This window comes from Megalops cyprinoides, chromosome 9 (assembly GCF_013368585.1).
Source record: "Megalops cyprinoides isolate fMegCyp1 chromosome 9, fMegCyp1.pri, whole genome shotgun sequence".
Lineage (NCBI taxonomy): Eukaryota > Metazoa > Chordata > Actinopteri > Elopiformes > Megalopidae > Megalops > Megalops cyprinoides.
The window spans coordinates 27,356,701-27,384,080 of NC_050591.1; the positions used below are offsets into that span (position 1 = coordinate 27,356,701).

General features: G+C 39.9%; 1 protein-coding gene across 1 annotated transcript in view; it reads left to right on the plus strand.

The window, feature by feature from the left end:
- Nucleotides 1-15,039: 15,039 nt before the first annotated feature.
- LOC118782998 (transcriptional coactivator YAP1) overlaps nucleotides 15,040-27,380 on the plus strand; it is a 32,042-nt gene continuing 19,701 nt past the window's right edge. The window contains exons 1-2 of the mRNA XM_036536642.1: nucleotides 15,040-15,240; nucleotides 16,658-16,893. Coding sequence (XP_036392535.1) covers nucleotides 15,040-15,240; nucleotides 16,658-16,893 — 437 coding nt within the window. The remainder of the gene's footprint in view (nucleotides 15,241-16,657; nucleotides 16,894-27,380) is intronic.

Sequence of the window (27,380 nt, forward strand, 5' to 3'; positions counted from 1 at the left end):
TATTTTTAAGGTAAATTGTTAAACAATTATAACATGATATAAAATGATATAAAGTCTTACAAAAATAATAATTATCTTTACATGTACAGCCTTTCAAGATATCTGTGTGGTCAACCATGTGTTTACTACTCTGAGCCTTGAAATCGTTACACTTTGAAGTGCTGCTTCTCTGTTGTAATCTTTTTCATACCTTTCCCCTATTACACACTTAAGTTTACTTTCACCCAACAACATATATCCTGTCCAGGTCTTTTGTGTTACCAAAACTATTACTTTAACTTTCATAAGATTCCTTCCCTTTCTCACTTTGCCTGAAATGTCATTGTCACTTTCTAACATTTTATTGTAATTCCTTCCTACCTAAACATACATCTCCTGAACGTTGTTGCAATCTTGTGTCCATAATGCTTCTGTACTATACACGATAATGAATGCCCTGTGTTGACTTTTTCACTAATCATTCTGTTTCATAACCAGCATGCCCGTGAGTCTCTTCAGTTAATGTAGTTACGTTAGGTGCATGCATGTTTTTGCTAAGGACTTAAGTATTTTTTGATTATGCATTTGCTAACTCCACTGACATCTACTGATTACTCAATTGAAGTTAAATCACAGAAAAAAGATAACAAGACAGGCAAAAAGCTTGGCAGCGAGGGTCATGGTATAACTTTTAAAAGTTCTGTCCGTATCTCTGTTTATCATGGTATCACTTTCCTTGGTTTAAGTCTCAACATAAAAAAAAACAGTTTGGTCATATAAGGGATTGGTATTCAACACACAACAGTGAGCACTGGCAGGAGCTGAATATGCCTGCTCCCGGTGTGTGCGATGCCTGGTTTGGTGGTGACATGAACGGCAGGTGGGTTTGGCATGGGTAACCCTGCGTGCTGTCCGACCCACAGGGCCCTGGAGGAGAGAAGACAGGCAATGGACATGAGAGAGCAGAAGCTGAGGGATGAGATTCTGCAGCAGCGAAGGCGGAGACAACAGGACGCGACAGAGCGCTACCAGAGAGCCCACCTGCCTCCCTCACAGAGGAAGAGACCAGGTCAGCAGTCCCGAGCTTAATCTTAACTCCACCCAAGTGCTTAACAAGTCTGATACCTCAAGCATCAACATTGTTGAACTGAGCATTTGCAGACAGGAAGCTGTTGTTAAATCTTGCGTGTGATTTAAAATCCAGCTTAAAAATGTTTGTGTCCTAGCTTTCAGCAGAGCAAACCATCTCGATGAAGCTCTTAAAAAGATACAAGGCACTCTCAGTTCATATGCTGTGCAGTCGCCATACTATTCCGGTCGATCCAGAAATAACAGGTGAGAAAAGCTGTAATTTGCAGGCAGACACTCACGCAAATGTCAAATTACAAACAACCGTATGTGTTTTTTTTTTAATATTTCTACTACTAATGTATTGCACTGACAAGAGGTTTGTTTGTCCAAAATTACTTGATGCTTTTGATCAGACTAATTCTTATCACCAAGGACTTTAATGTAAAATTATATTATTTTATCCCTAGGACAGGCTTTTGGTTGATTTTTGATAGATTATCTTATCTGCGATTCTTACGTGTGGAATACACTGACCAAAGAATTACAGAAAATGACCTATTCCAAGTTGGATATTTCACCAGATGTTCCTCAGATTAAACATTGCAAGTGTAATTTCAAGTTAAACTGCCATTTTACATTCACAACTATTTGTGTTCATCTTATAAATGAAGTGAAGATCAGTCAGCCTCTGGTTCATCTTTCTGTTCTTTTATCTTCTGCAGGAGCTACCTGTCTTCCCCAAACTCCTCAGCCGTCTCCAACCAGCTCCGACACCAGAGACAAGTCTCTGCAGCTGTGGCTTACACCAAGTTGCTACAAGAGACGAATGATAACAACCTCAAGAATAGCCAACTGCTCTTTCCCAATGATCTGCGGGAGATAGAGCGCCTCTTAGAGGAGAGGCAAGTGAACAGCAAGCAGGTAGGATCCAACTCTTCATCCCATGTTTGAACCTACTGACCCCTACCCACCCGTAACCCACACATACCATGCCAGTGGCTGCAGGCATAAGTGTCTTCAAGTGTCAGATCAGTTTGCTACTCTGTCTGAATTCAAGGAAGGTGTATTTTAATCCACATAAAACATTCATGTGATCAGGCTAAATTACATGCTTTCCATCCCATGTAAAGTGTTGTTGTCCTCATTTCATCGCAGGGTTGTGTTTGGGTTTGCATGGCAAGGGATGGTCAGAATATGTTTAACATATAAAACCGTTTCAGGTGCTTCCTTAACACAAGACTTTTTATTATAAAATATTTTAGGTCTGGATGATTGTTTACAACCAAGCAAAAAATTTGACCAATTCATTCTTTAAGGAACTGGCTTGATCAGATTCCAATATGCACATTAACCCTCTTGGAAGCAAAAATGTATTGATTCAACACATCAAAACACTACATACTGTGTTAAAGAGGGCAGGGAATTGGTGGATGTTACTTTATTGAAGCTCATCTCTAACACTACCCAATGTTATTATTGCTCGAAAGGGTTAGCGAAGATAGTTTTACCTTTCCCCTTCTCTGTGTTTCCCCTTCTTTGTGGCTGACAGCATACTGGAGAAGAATTTGCTGTGAGAGAAATGACAGCGTGTAATTTTAGCCCTGAGCTCCACCTGCCGGGACCTGCTGAAAGATCAGTGATGCGAACACAGGTTTCTTTCAGAGCGGCGTGCCATCACAGCCTGTGGGCCCTCCGTGCTGCGTCTGACACGCGCCTGCAGCTGAGCCGGCACACACCGGAATGTTACCTGGGCTGGGCATGGGCCAGCCCATAATCTCCCCTCAAACACTACAGGACGCAAACATAATCCTATTTATCAGAAAGGAGCCTGTTTTTTCAGGCTTTAGAATTAGCTATGTTGCAGATGTACGGGGGGTTCACGGGGTACAAGCTCGGTGCTGATATACAGACAGGCACAGTGACCACATGTTGAAAATATTCTGCACTGTGTCATATTTCTATTTATTTCCATGTTTTATGGAATTCGGATGTGTCATACCGCAAAGCTCTGAACATCTTGAGAGTTAGAGTTGTAGATATGACTGATGCATTAGATATGGCCACCAAATGTCATATTTACACATCATGAAAAATAAAATAATATTAGGAAACTTTCTATATCCAGATGGTCGTTACAATAGAATTTTTGAAGTCCGATAATAAGATCGTTGGAAAGTATCTGACCAAGCACAATGCTCTTTCAGTGGATTTAAGATAAACCATGTAAAATTCAAAGACCTTTAAAATCATTTTACGAATTCACAGAAACACTAAATTAGACCCCTAGCCTTCCTTATAAAACTTAAAATGGGCATTACATAATTGCCTTCAGCTAATTAGAAAGTAAAGAACACCATTTACTTAATAAATACAAAGGGGGACTTTTTAATTAATTTTCCCTGAGGGCTACTGCATTGCTGTTTTCTTAAATAAGAACCACCTGCCACACATGTTATTTAAAGGCAAAAATTTCCCTCATAAAATAAGTGGAAGTCTTTCTTTAAGTGCAAGGAATTGCCATTAAATATTTGATGCTCACAATCTTATGAACGGTTGCTTGAATGAGTCTCTTTTAAAGTTAGTAAAACACCAAATGTAGAGGGAAAAGCTGGTTTGGAGCTAAGATTATATTGTGTGTGATGCTAGCTATTATTTTACTTCACTAACGTTTGTAATACATATGGTGAGGTATTGTTTTTTTTCCCCAAAGGTATTCATTCTGCCATTCATTTTTAACAGGAATTTCAACAAGAAGTCAGTCGGCCTGGTCAAACAGAAAGCCTGTCCAGCCTAGACAGCTCAGACTCTGCTAATTCCCAGCATGCCTCAGGCACCAGTGCTGGATGTACTTCTTCCACATTATATCACTCAGAACTCTTTACCTGCACCAGATCCCAGTCACTACGAAAGAACTTTAATGGTGTGTATCCAAGATCTGAAATGACATCCTGCAGAAAGGAGAGTGTCTGTGATCTGTGGACCCACCAGAAGGGGGCGAGTCTGAGCTCTCAGCCCACAGTTCCAAGTAGGAAAGAAAACCTAGGAGGCACTGACCAGCCACAACACAAGATTATACAGCCCAAAGGAGAGGTCAACACAGAGGACCAAACCCCAGTAACTGCAGCTCCATCCGCCAAAGTATGTGACCAAAGTATGTCAGCTCATAGCAGGACTGCAGATAATCTTGCTCACCCAAATTACTATGGCAAACCCAATCAGCAAAGTAGTGTATGTGACAAAGAACCTATTGCTGGGGCTTGCAGAGCAAGGGCCAGCCCAGCTGAAACATCTACAGAAAAAGCAGGTCTTGTACTGGGAGTAAAATTGGACTCCAGACAGCAGAGAAGAAATATCATAGACAAATGTTCTAACTATACATCAGACACTCACATTGCTTTGCCTACTAATGAGTACAACAGTGACGCGTTCTCAGGCCATACCTTAAGAAAGCCTGGTTCTTTGCAGAACACCATAAATCAGACCACTGCAGAATCAGAGAGCGTTTTTACGACACCCACAGAGCCATGGAACACAAGTTATTTGCACAAGAGCCCACAAAATGTTAATACCAGCACCAGCTCCAATGAACATGCAAACTGTGAGATCAAAGAGCAGAGGTCAAGGATGCTAGACCCTTCAAAAAACACAAGATCCAATTGTGACCACACAGAAGAGAATATTTCTCAATGCTCCCAGAGCCCTGACGAAAACACACAAACAACACCAATGATCCGAGCCTCTGTTTCTGTTTTTAGTCCCAGTGAAACTAAGTTAATTAAAGGAATACTTAAAAAACAGTCCAAATTTCTGTCAGACCAGACCACATCTATTCTAACCTCTGGAAATGTAAGCTTCACAGAACAGGAGTCAGTGTCCATCAGAGATAGTGTAGAGCCAGCAGCACTGACAGAAAAAGAACCAGAGAGTAGCAAGACCCTGAAAAAGAAATTGCGGTGGTTTGATGAAGAGGATGAGGAAGACAGAAGAGGCTTTCAAAAGCTAAATAAGCAAGGGAAAGGACAAGGGAGGACCGGGCTTGGGCATCCATCTCAACTTCGACAGCTGTCAACAGACCATCAGAAGGATCCACCCTACTCCAAACATCTGGTGGCCAATTCAACAAGGACAAGCCAAGCTGCACAGGTCACCCACATCACATCCACAGGATATCACTTTGCGAAACAGGCTTGGGCAGATATGAGGGGTCAGGGTGGCAAGCTTCAGGAATGCAGAGGGGAGCACAGGGTGGAGATAACCAGCCCTCACAGGGGAGGACCTAGGGCTTGCAGGAGAGCGTCCTCTGCTAGAGTTGGGCAGGGTTCTGATTCTAAGTCTAGGAAGGGTGCTTTGATAAGGCCTCATTCTGCCACTGAGGGCAGTCGGGTGGCCAAAACCCAGGGGGGGAGGATCATTTTTCCTCAACCTCCACCTAAGACTGGCAAATCTGAGGTCAATCTCACAAAGGCCCTGCACAAAGATACTCCATCTCAAAGCAGAGCCGGTCCAACGGTGGAGCTGGCTTTGCTCAAAGACATTCGTGATGGCTGTGTTGCACCTCAGCCCTTTTCTGTCAGGACAGCTGGTGGTGTTACTTTCACACCATTCCCACCTTCCTGTACTGTTTCCTCCCCTGAAAATGTCACCAGGGCCATCCACATCCCCAGTCAGCAGGATTCTCTGAGCAGCAGTACAAGGAGGGGGCTGGTAGACAGTGAAAGCAGTCCCACAGACAAGGAGATCTACCAGCTGTGGCATAGCGTTCGCAGTGCCTTAGCACCCAAGGATGGTAATGCAGCTTTTCGTGATTGTGTTTCCGCATAATTTGTGCACAATTATTTTGTTTAGCTTTATGTTTATTTATTTTACAAGGCTGTAGCTGTGCATGGCAAATGATTTGAGTTGACCAGTTTGTTTTTGTTTTCACCTACTAGATATGTTTTATCATGACTTTCAGCAACAACATTAATCATAGATTTTGTTACACCATAAAAAACTGTTTGACTACCATTTCTCTCAAATGTTTACTGAAAAATCTATATTTAGTCTAACATTGTTACTCGTTGCAAAGATTGTAAACATTTTTCATTATGGTTACACCTTTGACCACTGCTCACTTGCAGCCCTGAATAAACTGCAGTGAAAATCAGATTTAGTTTTTAGATTTTTAAAAATAATTCAAAGAAAGGGGCAAAATTAGATACATCTTTAAAGTGAATATTTTGTTTGGAAGTTCCTCTGTAAATAAAACAAAAAGAAACAATATGCTTCTGATGAAAGTTCCTCTGTATGAAGATTGTGGCTTAGTAGACTGAATTCTTTCCCACTGCATAATATTTGCGCAATGATACTAAATACGAAGTATAACATGACTCACGCTTTTCATTGCAAATAATTTGCTTCCCCTTAGCCAATATAATTTATATAGTATAATCACAAGTTACATTGTAAACTTTTCCTTGGAAATCATGTAAACAATTGAGAATTTTGAAAAGAACATATTCTTCCACAAACTTCCTTACTCAGCATGGCCTGCTCTCTGCAGTGTCTCAGGTCTATGCAGATATGTCCTATGTCATCATCAACAGCTAGTGTTGTCAGTGGTGTTCCCTGGGGTTCACAAGAATGGTGGCCTGTTCGTGTTTCCCTCCAGGCTTTTGGTCAAAAGTTTGATCTTTGTTGTTATATGTCTGCAGCCAAGTGAACACAGCTCTAGGAATTACAAGACAAAAATATACTGCATGCTAATTATTGAAATAGTATTTTAATTTTGGTGCAGGATATTCAAAAAGGCCTTAAACATAAGGCAGGTAATCCTATTCTTTATGGTTGACCAAGTTCAAACAGCATTCCCGAAGTTAACACACAAGACATGAAGTATTTTTTTCCTGGACAGTTCTGTCTGTGATTCATGTCTTTTCCTCGCGCTGGGGCTTGCTGTGCCTCAAATGTGCAAATGTTTGGTTTCTGTTTTCAGTGCATTCACACTAATACATCCTAATTCACTTGGAGCCTGTAGAATGATGAGTCCCTGCATTTTCTAATATGGGTTCTCTTGTGAATAACAGGATAAAGGTCAGCGATTCCAGAGCACAGACGATAGGCCAGTGAGTCAGACATGAGGAGACCTCCATGCCCTCCCAGGTACTGTGCATGTGTATGCAACAGCAACACAGCTACAGCCACACCCAGCTTTTATTGCACGTTATTACTCTGTGTTTCGCAATCTGTCTCACGCTATGCAGTATCTGATTCATGACTTTAACTGGAATAATATTTAAAAAAGGGAGAGTGTAAGAAATGAAGAGGTTTTGTGTACACGCCTCATAGATGCTGTGTAAAATTCAGACATGATGCATGGTATGATTCTAAGAAATTATCAGAAAGTTCCTCCTACGTATATCCATTTTAATATGCTGGCTGTGTTAAAACAGCTCATGGTAAAGGGGAGGCAAAGGGAGAAAAGAAATGGATGTGTTGAAATATACTTCAGATGGTGTCAGCTCATAGTATAGTCCCTCTGCACAGTCTTTATGCGTTGTGTTTGAAAGTTCTCCATCTTCTCAGCGAGCCACCCACTTACCCCATTCTGCTGTGTGTTATTCAATTCAAATGTGCAGAATACTTTGATAATTAAAAATTCAGCATCTTTGTGTGTGTGTGTGTGTGTGTGTGTGTGTGTGTGTGTGGAGATAGAAGAGCGGAGACAAGCCAGGAAAGAGCGCGCCAACAACCCTCTCCCTTGTGTGACTACCATACCTTGTCCTTACTGTCCCAGAACCTTATGACAGGAGTATCCAGAAAACGTTTTTGGTTGGACACATTATGTAATCATTACTCTGCCTTCTAAGGACTTGTGTTGTGTCCTACAAAACACACTCCCATGTTCCACAGATAAAATATGTTTTTAAACTATATCTGTTATAACTTTACATAGTATGTATTCCCAGAATAGCCTACTGTTTGGGATATATTTCTCTACATTTGACCACAACATGAATCATGTAGGGTGAACAGTTCACCACTGCTTTCCTTACACTAGTATCCAGTTAGGTTGTAATTATTTCTAATTCACAAAATGAATTCACAAGATTTCATTTAGTTTCTCACAGTGTGAAGTATGTTTTGAGGAAATAAATACTTTGTTTCATCTGTGTCCATAAATAAGCTTAGATTGTCAGCTTTAACTTCATACCACAATTTATCTTGCTGGCTTTGGTGCAAAGGGATCAAGTCCCTTTGCACCAAGGCTAAGAAAAACCATTACCTATGGTATGCAAAATAACATAAACATTTTTAGGCTGTGAGCGGTATGTGAATTATGCATGATTTTCAAATCCTTTGCAGACATACATGAAGTTCTTGGAGCTGATCCAGCAGCTACAGTTGTCTTGGCCATTGCTGCTTCCTTTGTGAGACCAAAAGGGGAACACTTTTCATCCCAGACTTGATTTTGAGTTAAGGTGAGATTCTTTAACCGGGCCATTCCCCCTGGTCTACTGGTACTACTTGTCATCCTAGCAAGGATGAGGAGGGAATGGGTGTGACCAAGCACCAGCATGTGCGGTTTATCCTATGTGTGTACTTTAAGTGTGTGTTTATTCTCTCTGTTCTTTCTGTATTGCATACAGAATGTTGATGTTATTTATAAATAAATAGGATGGACATGTATTTAGACTTAATCGCAAGTTTCACACTAATATAATTTAATTGTATTTTACTGATTTATGAGTAGATTTCTGTGTATTGTAATGAAACATTATATAAACAGTGACTATGTCCGGAAATTGCTTTATGCTAAGTCATTTTAAAATTAAAACTAGCTTCTATGCGTAAGTTTTTTTTTAAAAAAAGCATTTTCTTCTTCTTCTTCTTCTTCTTCTTCTTATTATTATTATTATATTGTTGTTATTTGTCCATGTATGTAAATAAGTCACTTGTAAGTCGCTTTGGATAAAAGCGTCTGCGAAATGAATAAATGTAAATGTCAATAGGGATCAAAAGTAACTTTAAATAAGTAAGTGGAAGAAAATCAGCATTTATTTGTGCAATTCCATCTTTTTGCACTTCAATTTAATTTAGCCTTTTTTGTTTAACAAAACACAACAAACAACTAACAAAAAAGTACAATATCTGATAGGTGTAGTTTTAGTCTACCTACATATGCTGTACATATACTGTATCTATACTATTGACTCCCAAGTGTGGCAACAGGTAACACCCGAGATTGGTAATGAACACATTGCCATTCCATTTTGTAATAAAAAAAGCCATACCACATTTCCTAAGCATCCTTTGGAGGATTTGCATTTACAGTCTTAAGTTTCAGTTGGAACTTTTCTTAAGCAAATCTGCAAAGTGATTCTTTATGTTTTCAAATAAGATGATCATCCAAGTGGTTTCCACTTACTAAACCAACAATGGCTTCCATGGAAACTCAATCAGTTCTTCATTTAGCACAAGAACTCTAATTGGCTCAAGACCACTTGGTTTCCTCTTACCACAAAGGCTGGCCTGGTGTTGCCTGTTAACTAGCACTGTGGGTAAAGATTTCCCAGCTCAGGTAAAAGCAATCAGGGGTGTTAACATGTCATGCCTTTCTGAGCAAGAGTTAAAGTCTGGCCTCCTGTCAGCTTGCCTTGACTTGTTTCAGAAGGTGGAAGGGACCCAAGCTCATCTCAGGAATCTGGCACTGGCTTGCCCTTGTCTTGTGGTATGATGAAATTTTTATGTGCAACAGGAACACACCTGCCAAACAGGTTTCTGACAGAGTGTGTTTGCCTTTTGTTTATTTTTTACTTTAAAAGAAGAGATTGTATGTATGTTGCTTGGGAAGCAAATGTTTTATGCATATTTTTAACTCCGTTGAAGTGCTCCATCTTTTTGTCTTCTTTTTTGTACTGAAAGAGGGATTTTACAACTGAATTGACACTGCTGTTCATAAATGTCAGTGAAGGTGGGTCCTTTATTGTTTTGCCAGATTTCAAATCAAAGACTCCCCATACACTCTATCTTCCAATTGATTCTACATTCCAGTGCCTTTCTGGTATTCATCAACATTTATAAAACTTAACTTTATGTATACCTGAATCACCAGAGGTGCCATGTTAATTTCATATTCTCCTATAAACCATGTACAATGAGCTAAAATGGAGTTTACCTGCACATGAATAACATTGGTACTTTCATAACCTCCTCTGTGCCTTGATCCATGTTCTCAGAATTTTGTGCACTGAACTGAATATACATATGTGGCCTGTTTGTTCAAATGCCTTTGAATAATGCCACACATTCAGATTGTATTTCAGTTGAAAGTGAGTCAGGTGACACCATTTTGTGGTGCATTTACACCTGAAGAGAGGGAAAGAGCAGGATCAGGCTCGTAGTCAAGAGCATTTTGAGTTTTGGTGGCCTAGACCTGACACTTCTGAGATCCTCTGGGGTTATTTAAGGAGGGTGATAAATGTCTGTACACAGGCACTGAAGTGGGGAGCTGGGTTGGAGCAGTACTGAAGGCAATGTATCAATCAAAATGACTCCCCCAGGTGGGATTACCACCAGAAGCCTCAGATACAATACCATCTCCTTCAGGCTGACACCTGGCCTTTAGAAAGGTTTTCTCACATTGTTGTCTTTCTAGAGCAAGTGAATCATAGGTAGGTTAGGCTGGTGATTTCTGATGACTAAAGATAAATTGATTCTGTTCTAAAATGTAACATAATTGTGAAAAAAACTTAATTGTAAACAAATCACTTGTGTGTAAGTAAACCAGCACATCTGTTTCAATGTGTCTTGTGTATCTGAAATGTAAAAGACAGGCATCACATGCCGTATTTAGTGCAGAGAGCATCATTATATATTAACAATATTACTTCAGAAGGCAACTGTTCAAAGCAAAGTAGTTTCATAGTGCTATTTGCACAATATTTACCATGATTATTGTCTTAATTCTGGCTGGGCTTTTTTAGTATGTACTTGGATGAGAAACCCACTGGGTAAACCACATTGCTGCTGAATGTAGTGTTGCTAGACCAGTAGGGGGCAGTGTTCATTTGGCACCAAAGATGAAAGTGATGACCCAGTACAGTGAAGGGGACAGTGTGCTATGGAAAATGACATCATTGAGATGAGACATTAAATAAATGTCCTGACTCACTCTAGTCATGAGTGTGGTCAAACTTGAATAAATAATTCCTTGCCATTACTTCAGCTGATGTGTGGTGAGCATAATGACACAAAATGGCTGCCATATTTCACTCAGGAGGGTGCTAGTCATTGACTGAACCTGAGGTATGCGCAGCCCCACTTGCAATTTTGAAAGGCACTGTATATACATGAAATGCATTAGAATTGTTGTTGTTGTACATCTAAGACAGTAGTGATTAAGCAGAATCAGTTAGACAGCATGTGCTTAACCTTAATCCCACATAATTTACATCACCAAAGATTTAAACAGTTCTATTACAATTCACTGCTTGTAAATGATATGAGATAAATGTTTCATTAACATGCCTTTTTCAAGGATAGATTGATGCATGATGTTCAAATCTTGTTTGCCCTGTTCCTTTCAAATGGTATTTTGTGGAAAATTCAGAACAGAAGGACAGATATAGTTTGGAGTCCAACTTTCTAGAATTCTCAATTTCTCAGGAATATTGCACATTATTGACAGCAATGTGAGAAGCTATCATGAAGGCATTTAAGTATGGATCTGTGCTTCTATGGAGAGCTCTGTTTAAACACAAAAAACTTATTTCCCAGTGTAGCTAGGGATCCTGAAACAAAAGTCAGCATTGACTCCATTGTTCAGAGAGCCTTTGCTTGTGTACGTTCAGTGTTTGGATAAGGATTAGAAAATTTTTCTTCTGTACATGATCTCTCTTGTAGACATGGTACCCTGGTCCAATAACAAAGACATAAAAGCTTTTAATGATAATATTATACATTTACTCCCTTTAATGTTTAAAACCATGCAGGCAGACTTGGCAACAGTATAGTCTAAAAATTGTTTTGCTTTATAATTTAATTTGATTTATATGACATTTGTAACCTCACATTTAATCTTTCCGATTTAAGATTGATACTTTTAATGAATAGCAAAGACTGGGAATCATCTCAGCATGAAAAAAAAAATCCTCACAACAGTTTGTTTGTGCATCTCTTGCTTATTGAGACACAGTTAAAACCAGGTTTTCCTCCGCACCCCCTGGCCCATGCTGTCCTTGAGGAAATGAGAGGAGCAGACTTTAGCTTGCTTATTTGTGACTGCGTATGTACATCCTCTCCCATTTCTCTGGTTGTTTTCGTCACCCGTGGAGGACGGTCTTACTGGAACAGGCCATGAGTGCTGTCCTCCCTGTGGATACCAATGTAGCACAGTTATTGTTTACATGACCTACTTCTGGACTATAGGGGGCACAAAAATGCACATGTTCCATGCACAGATTTGGGCTGTAAACAATGACAGGAGTTTTGCTAAGCAGCTCAAAGTACTTGGTGACACTTCATATCATTGCTAAAAAGAAGAAACTAAATAAGTATGGTCACTATAGAATCATTTGCCAGTTCTAAGCTGTGATAAGGCTGATAAAGCTTGATTCATTTTGTTTTTATTGTTGTCATTTTTTGGCAAGATGAGGCAGTGAAATATTAAGGTCCCACGAGAAAAGTAACTTGCTATCCAAGCCTTCTGCACAGGTAGATTTGCATTTATTCCAGGATTTTGTGCCATTATCTATTGCAACTGTTGCAACTTACTCAGACAAAGAAATAACTCAACATATGTTTTCAGAACATTACTTTTGCATTTAAACTGTCACCTAACTCACTGTTTGTTTTTATTGAGATATCACCCCTTAAAATATCACCACATATTCATCATATAAAACTCAAAGAAAGTAACAAGGATTAAATGATGAGCCAGGGAGGTGAGGCCACAGTGATGAAACTGGCCCAGATCTCCTAGTGGGTGGTCCCCTCATGGATGGCCAATGGCACAAGGAGACAATGTAGAAGCTGTACCCCCACTTCCTGTACAGAGAGACACAAACGTAGAGCTAAAAACGCTCTTCATTAACTCATTTACATAGTGTGCTTGATAATACACAGTTCTGTCTGAGGAATATCAAAAGATCATGTAATGTATCAAGTCGAGAATAACTACAATATTTTTTAATGAGCACAAACCAAATAAGTCTAAAAAAAAAACAAAGCATTGGACTGACAGAAGGACCTTTGACTTCATTAAATATAAAAAGTACAATACAAGTGATATTTTTCCACACAAAGCATATTATATTATTGATGGCTTAATATTGTATATTCAGTGTGCTCCCTTGCAAACATGAGAAACATAAAATAATGTAATTTTTTATGTAAAATCCAGTGCCTTTAGCACTAAAATATTAAAGAAAATATGTTTTTAAGGTAATTTGGATAAGCTTTTTAAGATAAAAGAGAAGAAAATGTTCATTTAAATTAATTGCAATGAATGTGAGAAAGATTTGGTCCACTTTGATGTCTCAAACAATAGCTCATTAAAGTAACACACTGTCCTTCATATCCAAACAATGAGCTAAAACAGCATATCAATTTTATATATTGTTAGCTTGGTTAAAATGGAGGACAAAGTAACCTTTCTAATCCATTCTTCATGGTTTTACAGTCCCTTGAGAGAATTAATAAAGGCCCATAATCATTCAGTCACTCAATGTATGGGAAAAGGGCAGGATCACCGTTCCTATATCCAGAGAGGCTGGTTCTTGACAAAATGATTTTTCAATAGAATGAAGAGAATAATTTGCATAACAATTATGGGAACTGCATGGAGCTGGTTTTCTGTAGGGCAGGGGAGGAAAAAGGAAAAAGTGTGTCTTACTCTCTCTCTCTCTCTCTCTCTGTATATATATATATATATATATATATATATATATATATATATATTGTTGATATTGCAACCCATGTGAAGTCTACTGTGTACAGTATGTTACCATAATGTATTGTAATAATACACTGTGCAATGCAAAAGCCTTGAACAACTCTTTGTTCATTTTGTCATTTTGTGAAATAATTCAAAAATAAAGTATGAAACGATAAATAAACGTGTTACAATTGATCTTTTTTTTAAATATAGCGGTTAAGAGCATTTTCCAAAAAGTTAAAAAGTGTTACATATATATATGCGCAGTATATGTATGAAAGTATGACTATTAAATGAAATAATTTTAGCTGTAATTTGCATGTTAATAATTATCCAGATAACTAGCCCGTTTTAAAACGATTCACATGTGGTCAATTAGGCCGGAGATCATGCGACTGAACTGTAGTAAAGTACTTCAAGCTTCTCGTGGAGAAAGTTTCCCACCCAGAACGGAGTGTTGTGGCTTTAAACTCTCCTGCTCTCGCTGATTAATGACACCAAGCTCCGCCTGCCTCTGAGTCAGGGATCACATGAGTCATAAAGTTTGATGTCCGAGCCAAAGTTTAGGACAAAGTTAAGCGAAACTTAGTACTTTAGGAAGACAGTGATTTGCAATGCGCCGTGCAGTGATTCGTTCTTGTTGGGAAAAATATAAAAAGTATCGGAAATAGGACAATAAATTCCTTTATAGTATCGTTTACGCTCGGAAAACATTGTGTATAGTTTCGGATTTTGTATTTGACTAGAAACAACTTAACTTTTTCAGTCCACAAAGGAGGGTAGTCTACCCTACATTGTATCGAATTCGTACTTTGCGCCTGTTCAGCTTTTGTGGTGTTTTACCGTAAGAGTACAATAAGTGTATTGCAAAAGTTTATTTCATACAAAAGTAATATAAAAACGGGAAAGCAAACAAATCACACCGGAGGACTTTCGGACATCTTGGACTCATTTTGAAATGCGTATATGATTGCAATCAATAGTCCAGGATTTGAGCTTTCCACACGTTTGGATTGATTTTAACCCCTCTATTTTTCGGTCACCTAAGTGATATTTTACACTCTTTTGGAGCCATGGATCCGAGCCAGCATAATCCCCCTGCCGGGCACCAAATCGTCCATGTCCGAGGTGACTCGGAGACCGACTTGGAAGCTCTTTTTAACGCTGTAATGAACCCGAAAAACGCTATCGTACCCCCTTCTGTACCGATGAGGATGAGAAAACTTCCCGATTCCTTTTTCAAGCCGCCGGAACCAAAGTCGCACTCCAGACAAGTAAGAACCTTTCTCATACCAAATTCTGTTCCTCAGATTTTTTTTAAAAAGTTCATTCCAAAAGAACACGATGTCATGTTCAGGTATTTTAATGGAGTGACTTCATCTGTGCTGTAATTCAACGGTTTTTTTCTTCTCATCTTCTTGTCAACGAAAATGTGCATGCATGGGACGGGCCGTACTTTTTAAAGCAATGGAAATGCTTGTTTCTGGTCTTGAGTAATTTGTAAATATTCGTCGAATACGAATGCTTTTAAACTGTTTTACATATCCAGCGATCACTAATCCTGCATGGCCTATTTAAAACAGCAACTTTTTGCTGCTGTTTTGTTTTCAGTTTTGTATGTCTGTATGCCAGCGAGCAATTCCCTAACTTATATACGTTATAATGTGATGTGTGTTATTGGAATGCAATATGTAGATTTGTAAACAAATCACCTACTGTGTGAATACTTTGAGTAAATAATGTTTAAAGTGCAAAGATTATGTATTAATTATTTCCTGCAAATGGCTTTGCCTTACGATGTAACCTGCAATTCGGATACGTATGCTAGTTTATAATTAAATGGAGCTCGTGATGGATGGATTAGTTTGAGATGGCTACGCCGTGACCATTATATCTCTTCCCGATGTGAGGAAAGGATTGACAAAGTTTATCGTTTGTTGGTAAACCTCAGTATTGACAATGGCACGTTTTCTCAGCGCGATGTATCTTCAACAAACTGTACATCGAAAAAGTAATGAAGTGTAATGAAACTGAATGTAATGTAAAGCAAACAGGTCCTTATTTATTGCGGAATGTTGTAAAGGACAGGGTGTAGGTAATATCGTGGTGCAAAGAGGTGGGATCATAATGGTCTACATGGCGCTTGTTCCTCAGATTTTGGCCTGAACATTCCAACACTTTAAAATCTTGTCTTGGTTTGGCAGAGATTTTTAAATGCTCTCATATTTTTTAGCAAAATCTTAAATGTTACCACTATTGTTTACTATATTGTTTAAGTTTATATTAAGTTAGCAAAATAGCACATTTTAAGGAACTGTACTGCTGAGACTCCTTTGCCTTTACAGTTTTTCTGTAATTAATTCTCAATTTCCCCTTTCATGTTTGTCTTTGAGTGATGTGCTAGAGGGTTAGACCTTAGAACTAAAATCTTTAATGTGCATAAAATAAGAGAATACTTATGATTTGCTAAATACATTTTCTTTAATGACATCAATCACTTGTGAGTATGTGCTCACATTTAAATGTTACGGTGATCAGTTCCACTTATATAAATGTTTCATGCATGCACATTTAGTGACCTTTTCAAATCTAAAGTAGGTCTCCATTCAGAAACGAGGTGTAGGAAATCTGGATAATAAGCTTGAGAAAACCTCCCCCCCCCATCACCTCTCCCTGGGCTCTCCTCTTCAGGCAAGCACAGATGCGGGCACTGCTGGTGCCCTCACCCCCCAGCATGTCCGGGCACACTCCTCGCCCGCCTCCCTTCAGCTGGGCGCAGTGTCTCCTGGGTCCATGGCTGGTCTGCCACCACCTGGGGCGTCCCCACAGCACCTCCGCCAGTCATCCTATGAGATCCCTGATGACATGCCCCTTCCGCCTGGTTGGGAGATGGCGAAGACCTCATCTGGCCAGAGATACTTCCTCAAGTAAGCGTGCTGCCTCTTTGCTCTGTAACGAAAATGTTGTGTTATCATTGGCGATTTTTCTTCTCTGGAAGGATGTACCTGCTGTGGTAGCAAATCTCAGCTTCATACCACGTACCGTCATGCTTTGGCGTAATGTTTGAATTCATGTGTGTGTCCCCTGGATTTCCCCCAGGGCAGAAAATGAATTGGCAGTGCAATTAGGTAGTCTCCAAAAGTGACATTGTGAATTTTCTGACAGACTTGCCAAATGATAGAACTCTAGGGTATAAATAAGATAAAGTCACATATGAGTGCAGGCACCTATAGCCATTATTATTAAGTCATCAGCTTTCATACTTTTTAGCTCAAAGTTGTTGTACTAAATATAAAAAGATCCTTTTGTAAAATGATGTAAGTACATGTCACAGTATGCATGATTTTAACTGGAAGGATGGGACATGTGGGACAGAGGACAGACTCCTTGCTTCTAAACATGAGAATTTTTTTATAGTTCTTTATAGTTTCTTCACTTACCTGAATGGACTACTTAACCACAATTCTAATATTGTACTTGTTTTTCCCTTTTTGATGTATAAAGTTGTATTAGTAATTACTTTTAAAAGTTATTTGACACTGAGAATGAACTGATAAACCGGGTAATCACTGATATTCCTACTATTCAATGTGCTTACTTTGGAGACACATCAAGACAGGTGCTGCTTGTCCATGTAACATCATGCCAGCTTGTCTCCACTAATCACATATTACTTTCTACTGAGTGATCGGACCTCATTTTGCTAAGATGTCTTTGATTAATCATCCCCATTCTGTCAGACTGCATGCCCTGACCTGAAACAGTATGACATTTTAATCATCAGACCTCCAAAGTAGAAACTTCAAATGAATGGTCTTTGTAGGATTTAGGTCTGCAGTATTACTGTGTTTTTATTACGTGTCTTTAGTCAGGTGTGTGTGTGTGTGTGTGTGTATGTGTGTGTGTGTGTGTTTTGCTCAGGAGTGGGAGGGTCAGGGGTTCTCAAGCTAAAAGAGGGGATCCTTGAAGAAATCATTTCAGTTCTGAAAATAACTTGGTATATTCTCTCTGGTAGCATTTATTTTGACTACGCAGATGAATTTTTGAATCTGGAAATCAACCACTTTAAGAAAGTTGTGCAGTCTCATCATTGAATGTTTTCTCCATTTAAGCTTCTTATGTTGGTGAAGACGTATGGTAGTTATCTTAAAAATATTTATGGATATGGATATTCCAATGCAAGTATACAAAACTAATACAGGAGTGATATGTATGAGCCACTGGGTATGAATGGCTGCAGCATATCTGTGGTCATTTACAAATTGCTGGCCCTCTCTATCTTTTCCTCCAGCTTCAAAATCAACAGAAAGTGCCCCTCCCTGATTTCTTTTTAACTTCCCCGCCCCCATCCCCCCTGATCTATGGGTCGGTGTGTTTGGTGTCTGACTCCTTGGCTTAGGTTTCAGGCAGAACAATGACTTACTGTAGGAGCTGGAGTCTGCAATGAACTCTCAGGTCTGGCAAACTCATCTGCCAAGGAGATGAGTGAGCCCGTTCTTCACTCAGGCTCCAAAATAAACTGGGGAGATAGTCATGGTGGGAGTTGGGGGGAGGTAACACGAGCTCTGCGTGTGACGTTAGGAAGCAGAGTAGCTTTTGCTTTTTCCCCCTCCTACGCTCTCAGTAGAATGTCTGAGCATTATAGTATATCTCTATGCATTTTAAAACTGTAGTATAAGGAGTGAGTACAGTCTGTGGTACAGACCTGTAATTGGCTATTCACGTTCTTTTGGTAAGCTATTCCACATTGGGTCTGTTGAGACTTTGGCGTTGATGAAATGATAATGAAAGGTCAGTGAAGAACTAGTGAAACCTCTCAGCATTCAAGGTCAAAACATTAAGTACACAGGAAAAGCTAATCGTAATTCACCACTGTTTGAGCAAAGTTGTCTATGTGGGTCAGTATCGCTGAATAAGGATAATTGCTGGCAACATTGGCTCTTACATCTGAAAATGTTCCTTTGCTTTTTCCCCCTTTTTTGAAGATGAAGAGAGATTTTCAAAAATTGGTGATCCTCTGACCAATCAGACCCAGACAAACATGATTACCCTCAAATTTACTAGGATAAAAAGTAAGCAGTCAGAACCAGATGTGTTCTCAATGCGACATCTGCAGAACATCTGCTGAATGTGGGGTAGTTCTGCCAAAATGGGGCAGGGGGCATGGGTGAGAGACAGGGACTGTTTTTCGCACACACAGCCACTCGAGACCGCAGCAAACGTTTGCAGACTTGGCGGCTGTGAGGAACCTCTGATGATGAGGACGTTTCAACCTTGGGAAACAGATTGCCTCAAAAAAGGTCTTGAAGTCAAACCAAACCACCAAACCAAAGCTTTAAAAGAAATACAACCAGCAAAGAGAGACAAAAATTATAGATCATTCCTCCCGTCCTTCCTTTGGCAGTATATTCTAGACCCCATCTAGAAAACAATGGACACACTCATACGCACAAACCCTCTTGTTTGGGTGGGCCTGTGAGGACATTGTTTGATCTTTACACACTGCGTCTTAAAGTACTTGAAATCACAGCTACTGAGCAGGGAATCTGAACCACCTCAAGCCAGCAATTCCAACCACCCTCCTTCCTCTAAGTTTGAGTTAAGGAGAAAAAGGAATTTTTAAAAAATCTTTTTGTTATTGTTGTTGACCTCAACCATGTTTGTGGTTAACTTTCCCACAGGATGCAGATTTAGTTAGTCAATAGCTTCCGTATTCTCAGTTTGGGTCTCTTGATGACTTCCTCAATGAGTCTCAGTGATGCTTTCTCCATGAATGGAAGTAGGGAGGTGGAATCAGTCATTGCTTGCAATCAGATCTGATGCAGTTGGTTACTGTGGTAACAATGAGTAAACGGCACCCTTAACCTTTACCTTGTCAATTAGGTATTTTTAGACTTGAACGCTAATGTTTTCAGAGGCTTTTGGCGTACTGTCGCTTGTACTTCTCTCAGTGGTCAGTTTTTATTAGGATTTGTTACTTAGCAGACTTTCCCTGAATTCAGTTGAACGAATAGAGCATTTTAAAACAATTTTTTTTTTCTTTTCCAAAAATGCAATTTTCAGGAGCAAAGCCTGATTTGGTTGTGTTTTCAGTAAATTAAGCCAATTCTCGGTCCTCAGCATACAATGAAAATTCAACCTCCCTGGTTTGAACTATTACTGAGATTTTCAATTGAATGTGCGTTTTTCTGTCAGACTCTTGCCACATTGCCTTTTCCGTCATTGTATCAATATCTTTGTCCTTGTTAGCAGCCTGGATCATTCCACACTGTAGCACAGGAACATGCCACCTAACTGTCTGCTGCAGATGAAGGTACAGACACTTGATCTGAGCTCCCTCGATTAAAAGCGCCCTCAGCAGAACGATTGGAAACACTCCTATTTATAAACAGGGCGGCTACAACCGAGGGGCGGGGCATAGAGACTGACTGACTGACTGACTGACTGAGTGAACCAACCAGCTAGTCAGTGCAGAGGGGAGTCACGTTTCACTCGTCTGGCTCTCTCGCACACACACCCACAGACATTACTCCTGGCATTTCTAATATGCAGTCAAAGCCATTGCACCTGCATTTTCCCTCTCCTTTTAAGTCTTCTCAGCAGTAGGTAGAGCGATACCCAAGGACGGGAGGAGTCTTAAGTTTACGTGCTGGTCACCCATGTCTGGTGCCAGTCCAATCACGGTGATGTAGCCACAAGTGTCACAGTGGTTTTGAAACAAGTGACTGTTAAAGTGTGACTGGAGTCTTGATGTTGCAGTGACAGAGCCAACACGTCAAGCTAGTTAAACCACAGGCAGAGTGACATATTTTGGTCCTCCCTTTGCTTCACCTGTGAAACCGTGCATTTTTTCAGGCCCTAGTCTTGAAAAGGTTCATGAGAAAACCTAAACTTAAAAATAAAATTGGGTAAAATTAAGTGTTAAGTATGTTGCAGATGAGTTCATTGTTGTTGCACGGAATAGATAGATCTGGAGCAACAGTTTCAAAGGGCCAAACTGTAGTGTTTTCGATGAGCCATTGTCCCAGTGGCGCTGGAGCAGCAAATTGAGGCTGACAGTTACAGGTCTGATCTCGGGGTGGGTGAGTGGGGGGGATGGAGGGGGTGTCCCTGTCTCTTATTCCTCCCATCGTTGATGGTGGTGGTGGTGGTAGGGGTGAGCAAACACCAGTTACCAAGACCCAAATCGTCCGGTCCTTTGATGAAAAATCCAGCTGATGGAGAGGCAGGGGGGAAGGGGTCAGAGTGGTGCGGTGACCTTTCCTCTTTTCTGAGCAACAACTTTAACCATTCAGAATAATCCAGCCAGTTTTCAGTGTTCTTTGATTTATAGTGGTAGGGGGGAGGCAGGGGGTCACTTTGTTTGGTTTTCGTCTGACTGTGTGAGAGGTTATCAAATAAAGAGGGGGACGCTGCCGTCCTTTGCTGGGAAGGTGGGGGATGGAGAGCTGTACGAGGTTGAGGTTGTTTGGTGTGGGGGTCATGAATGGCTTTCACACACTCGAAAAGAAACCCAGTCACCTCGTCTCTATATTTTGCTGTTCCAGTCTGTTAGTGAAAGCATCACAACCTTTGCGTCAGGGCATACTGACCTGCATCCTGTCAGTATAAATGAGCTCTGCCAGTACAGAATACTAGGTACTACTGGTATAGCATGGTGGCTTACACTTACACTTGCCAGCTGGCTTGATTTCAATGTTTTCATATGCTATGCTTATCTTGATTGATATTTACAAAATATGCAATGTATATACCATGCATAGGTTTGAAACTTATTTTACAAATGTAAAGAACAATTGGCGATGGGCTGAGACAAAAAATGCTGTTAAAAATGAGTCTGGCTTGAGTTAAAGTCTAAAATGAGTTCAGCATTCGGTTATACCTTTTGAGAAGTAAGTTTAAGTGCATGCAGTTTTAGGGCCATGTTCATGACATATTGGCTGGCAGGCATTGCTTTTTGTTTGGAGCCACTCTTGCCTTTTTTTAGTTTACCACACTGCTGTTTTTAATCATTATACAAGAAAATCCATCCTAACACAAAGGGGCTTTCTGTGTACTCAGAGAGCCGCTAGTCAAAGGGCAAGCGGCAAGTGTCCAATTTTAGAAAGTCCACATTTTGTTTTGTTTAATTGCTCTGCAGGTATTTGCATTCATTTTTTCAGTGGCTTAGTTTTCCTGTCTTGTAATGTTGAAGCCCTTTACAACTCTGTGCTTGTCCCTCTGGCTAGTTGTTCGGCTGTATGGGAGAGGACATAGAGAGGTCAGTGATTCCCCTCGCTGAGCTGGTTGTGTGAGTGTCCTATAGGGCCATAAACGCCATTCTCCTCACAGCGGTGGCCTGTTTGACCATGTGCAGGAGATGGGGCTTTAGCACCTCCTGTTTAGCTGGCACAGTGGTGTAATGTTTAATGATTTAGTTTATTAAACTGCGGAGGATGGCAGGGCGTGGGGGTGGAGGTGATTCATGTAACTGCTGACTCAATGCACAACTTTTTGTGTGTGTGTGTGTGTGTGTGTGTGTGTGTGTGTGGTTTCTTGGTCCACGCCCCCTCCCCCCATAATTTTCTAAGTTTTTGCTCATAAATTACTGCCGAGGGGTAGGGATTACGTGAGGATCAGTCTCAGCAAAGACTTGACAAGGAACTAATTCATGAGAGTACAGTTTATTTTTATTAGCTTTTTTTAGTCAAAAAAGTGACTGGTTTCATTGTTCAGTTTTCCTCTACATCTGTGGTCCACAGCAGTAAACACTGGGACATTAAATCAGCCATAAAGTTCTTTGCCTCAGGTAATACGGTTGACAAAAACTGGCTTATATTCAGTCGACAAATGACAGTGCATTAACTGCTGCAAAAACAGATGGTTAGAGTGCAGCCCATAGCATGACACTCTGCTAGGGTGGAACAAATGTTTATTGGGAGCATACGCCTATGCATGTAATTAGCCTTGTGACCTCTATTTATTTAGACTAGTATCCACCAAAAAGCATTGTTATTTATGGAAGAAGTCTGAACACTGTCAGTAAATGAGAGAAACATTTTAAATAAAAGCATCTGATTTTGTGCCTCTGTCTTACTTTAGTGTACAATTCTTGTTTCTATATGTCAAAAGCTTTTTTGTAACTGACCACTGTTGTGCAAATTTCACAATGCTCGTATTTGTGAAAATTATTCAAACATTATTTCAGGTCAATCGATAACATGTGAAAGGTAAGCTGAACTAGATTGCTTCAGTGAAGGAGTTTGTTTCAGTCCTTACCAAAACACAAAAAAAACTTTGGGCCAAATGGCAGTTACCAAGGACAGGATGAGGAAGGTGATGTCACTGAGAGATCTTAAGACCTGGCAGCCCCCACCACCACAACTCTTATTCCCCTTTTGAAATAGCAAAGACCAGGATATGAGCTCCATTTGTCTGGCATGTCTTCCATGGTTAGTCAGCATGGAAGAACTCCAACTTAGTGAGTCATTGTTATTTTTTATTTATTTTTTTAGTTTTTTGTCATTTGGATCAGCAGCAGTGAATCAACCTTGTTGCATTGTTACACCATGTTCAGTGATATATATTTGAATTATAATTTTTATATGTAGTTTGCATAGGGCTACAGTCGCTGCTCAGGGAAGTTATCTCAGAGGTGATACAGAGGAAACGTGATGCATTAAGAAATGGACCAAACTCAGCATTTCAGTCCTCTCACTTGTTTCCTGATCTGGACTAGGGTTAAAGGCAGTTGGTGTTATCATGTGTACAGCATGTTTGTTTCAGTCTCAGGACAGGTCTTATTGAAAAAAAATGTATTAAACGGCAAAGATGATCCGTAGCCATGGTTACTCCTTTCACCTTTGCCAGCAGCAGTTGACAATATCACATCATGACTCCACATGTCATTCCTTTTCCTGCCCTGACATCTTTACCAGGAATCTCTTGAACATGCATGCTTTAAGCACCTCAGTACTGTGCTTAGCATTTGTGTCTGTTTTGCCACCATTGTGTAAAGGTGGATGTTAGCAAATGTGGAGTAATTATATGTTAATATGTGAACAAAATAAGTTTTCTAGGATGGAATGCCCTGCATGCATTTTACCTTTGCCCCAGAATTGCTGTATGTGCTTTCAAAATCTGCCAGAAGTGGATCAGTAATGAACTGTCCTCATTGACCATAGCCACTGCAGTTTAATTAGTGTGTTCCAGATAAACTGGAATCAGTGAATGCATGCGCAGGACTACCAGTGTTGTGCTCCTGTTTACTGCCTTCATCCTTGTGTAATTTCTAGTGTTCCCAGTTCACTGTATCTGCTGAATATTAAACAAATTGGTCCTTCACAGGTCTATTTTAAAGTCTGCTTTTATTCATAAATATCATCAAATGTCATTTATATCTCAAAACTGGGCCACCTCAATACTGTAATGAATTACTTTTTTGCTTTTGACTTTTGGTTATGTCAGACTTTGACACAGGCTTAACTGATCACTGCAGCAACAGGGAAAGCCTTATTGTGGAGCTGATTTGTGTTGGTTAAACTTTTGGTTTATTGACCCTACACAGATGAGCCTCTTCCTCTCAAACTACAGACTGTCAGCTTTGTACACAGATGGGACTGTGAGAAAGTCAGCTCACTGTTGACCAAAGTCTGGATTTAACACCTCCACTGCAGACATCAATGTTCCCACTGTTACAAGGGCACCACTTCTGTAGAATACAGTATGTTTGTTTAGAGTTATAGCTTTAAAGAGTTGAGATCCTAAAGCTTTCTGCTTTATTTTCCCTAAGATGTATCTGAGATGTATCTTGGCAATATGGGTACAATTTTTTTCTGTCCACTAGTCGTGATTCTATAAGCGGAAGACAAGTAAAAGGCTGTTAATCTGCATACTCTGCGAAATGCAGAAATGTAGGGGTTTTTTAAGATTTGGACATTTTTATCTAGAATAAACTCCTTTAAACTAGTCGTTGTGATCTGTTGTTAAGGTTATGTCTCCTCTTAGACATAACATTTTTAACTCAGAACATCATTTTGGAGTTTAGTCCTCAGTCATTTTAAGAGAATTAATTATTTTCCAATAAAATGTGTTAAAATGTAAAAAGTGTAACCGGCTTGAAGTTGAATTTGGGGAAGAACACTTGTTAGGTCATGGTGTACTGACCTACATGATTGAATGTTTTGGAACTTCCCTGATTTTTTGACTAGAAGGAAGAAAGAAAGGAAAATCTTGGGCTTTTTAATCTTTGATCAGGTCATGTTCCTTTGTGGCAGTATTACATTCTTCATGGGTGCATATTACTTGAAGGGAAAATATTTTGTCCTAGAATATTTTTAGGAAGTGATATTTTAGGTATAAAACAATAATCAAAAAAAAAATTACACATGTTATTGTGTTAACTGTGACTTTGGTTCTACAATGAGACTGGAATTTACCCAGGATAATAGAATAGCTGGACATCCGCCTTTCATCCTTTTCCTGAAAAGCACTGCAGCTAATCAGACTCTTGTTTGCCACACAGGGGCAGTTCCTTAATTTCCCCGAGTATGTTGCTTTTTTTAGTGAGCTGTGGTGATATGAGCCTGCCTTCAAAGAGGAACTTAAATCCACAATGGGGTCACGGAGGTTGGCCAGTAATCTCTGTTGATGATGCCCTGCTGATAGAGGAGTTGTGAGTCTCCTGACCCAACCACTGACAGAAGGGGCAGCCCTCATTTCTTGGTGCCCTGATTAGCGCTGGCCTCCCTCCATGCGATGCTTGTCTTAATTAGCAGAGAGCAGCCTAATGGGATTTCAAGTCCGAGCTCCTTGTATGTTTTTTATTTTATTATTTCAGTTCATGCTCCCCACTAAAATCTGATCCTGCTGCAAATGGACTCCACAGGCAATATCCATTCTGTATTACATGTATATGTAAGTGTACAATGTGTTATGGTATCACAGTGGATTTTGCATGGGAAGAAGTTCAGATGGTCTTAGTGGTGTCTTTGCATTATTAATATGGTTGTCATGGCAGTGATGAAGATGTTTTTGTTTCTTGACACATACAGGATTGTCCCTTGTCTGATTGACAAAGTTATCTCAGTTTAGCCTTCAGGCAGCTTGTCATCAGAACAACTGAACAACATCTCTGCAATTCTTGTGGTCAGTCTGTTCTTTATAAAATGGTAAACCTCATCTAATGAAGAGTAATTTAAAGTTAATCCAGATGTCATTCGTATCATAATAAAATATTTCCTGCTAAGGTTGATTCATCATTATGTCTCCCATATTTTAGATTAAGTAAATTATAATCCAAACAGATCTGTATTGAGGGTTCTTGTTTTAGAAAGCCATGATGGACCGTTACAGATTTAAGAAAAAAAAAATCTCCCATGATTCCACATGACAAATACAAATGTTTAAGTGGAGAAAACTACTCCCGCTTTGTAAACACAGGGTTCAGTGGGACAGGGCCATTGTGCGCAAAATCAATTAACTGCAGAAAGGTTTAGCTAGCATGTGAAGAGTCCTAAGCCCCACCCACACCCAGCATGTGACATTATAAATAACACGGGCACAATAAACACAGGCCTGATAATTGGGCCATCAATCCAGGGATGTCATCTGCACGAGTAGAGTCAGAGCCAGCCCTGTCCTCCTTGCTTCATGAGCTTCGTACTGAACGGAGGCCACAATTATGACAGTTAGTATGAAAGCAAAGCTCTGTCTTCCTGAACTGGGTCCAGCTCCACTGTGGAATCTCAGCAATCCCCACCTGAAGGCCTTTACAGTGCAATGACATTTTGAGGTGCAGAGAGCCTAATTACAGGCTTATAAAGTGGGCCTCTTTGGTGTAACCACAATGTGTTTTGTGTATAACTTTAAGTAACGATTTGAAGCAAGTGTTGCTTTTTTCAGTATTAGCGCCATATTGTTAGTGTAGTGGTTGCTGAAATTGACAAAAATGTTGTGCAAGACAAAACAACTTTAATTTCAGCAACACCTACAAGGTTGTGTACATATTGTAAGAAAGTAATACTTCTTGAATGCATGCTTCAAAGTTAATGACAGAGTGCGTTGCAGATAGTATGGATAGAGATCTTGATCTTACCTTATATGACTGCATTAAGACTTTAAATAACCACATCAATTCACTGATTACCTCTCACCAATGTCTTTTTAGGGAAAATAAGTAGCTGCTCAACCAAAGTCTGTGTTTTAGAAGGACATTTTAACAGACACCATCTTGAGTTCACTGGAGCACACAGTAGCTGTATATCTTTTGGCAGTCCCTTTCATCCACGGTTGCTGTTGTTTACCATCCATGTGACCAGTGGTCCGGAGAGGGTGAAGGGGGATTGGGTTACCATCTCTTTGGCCCTCCCTTACACAGTTGTACTCAGCAGTTGAAGCTGGAGCGCTCAGTGTATATTGTGTGAATGAGTAGTCC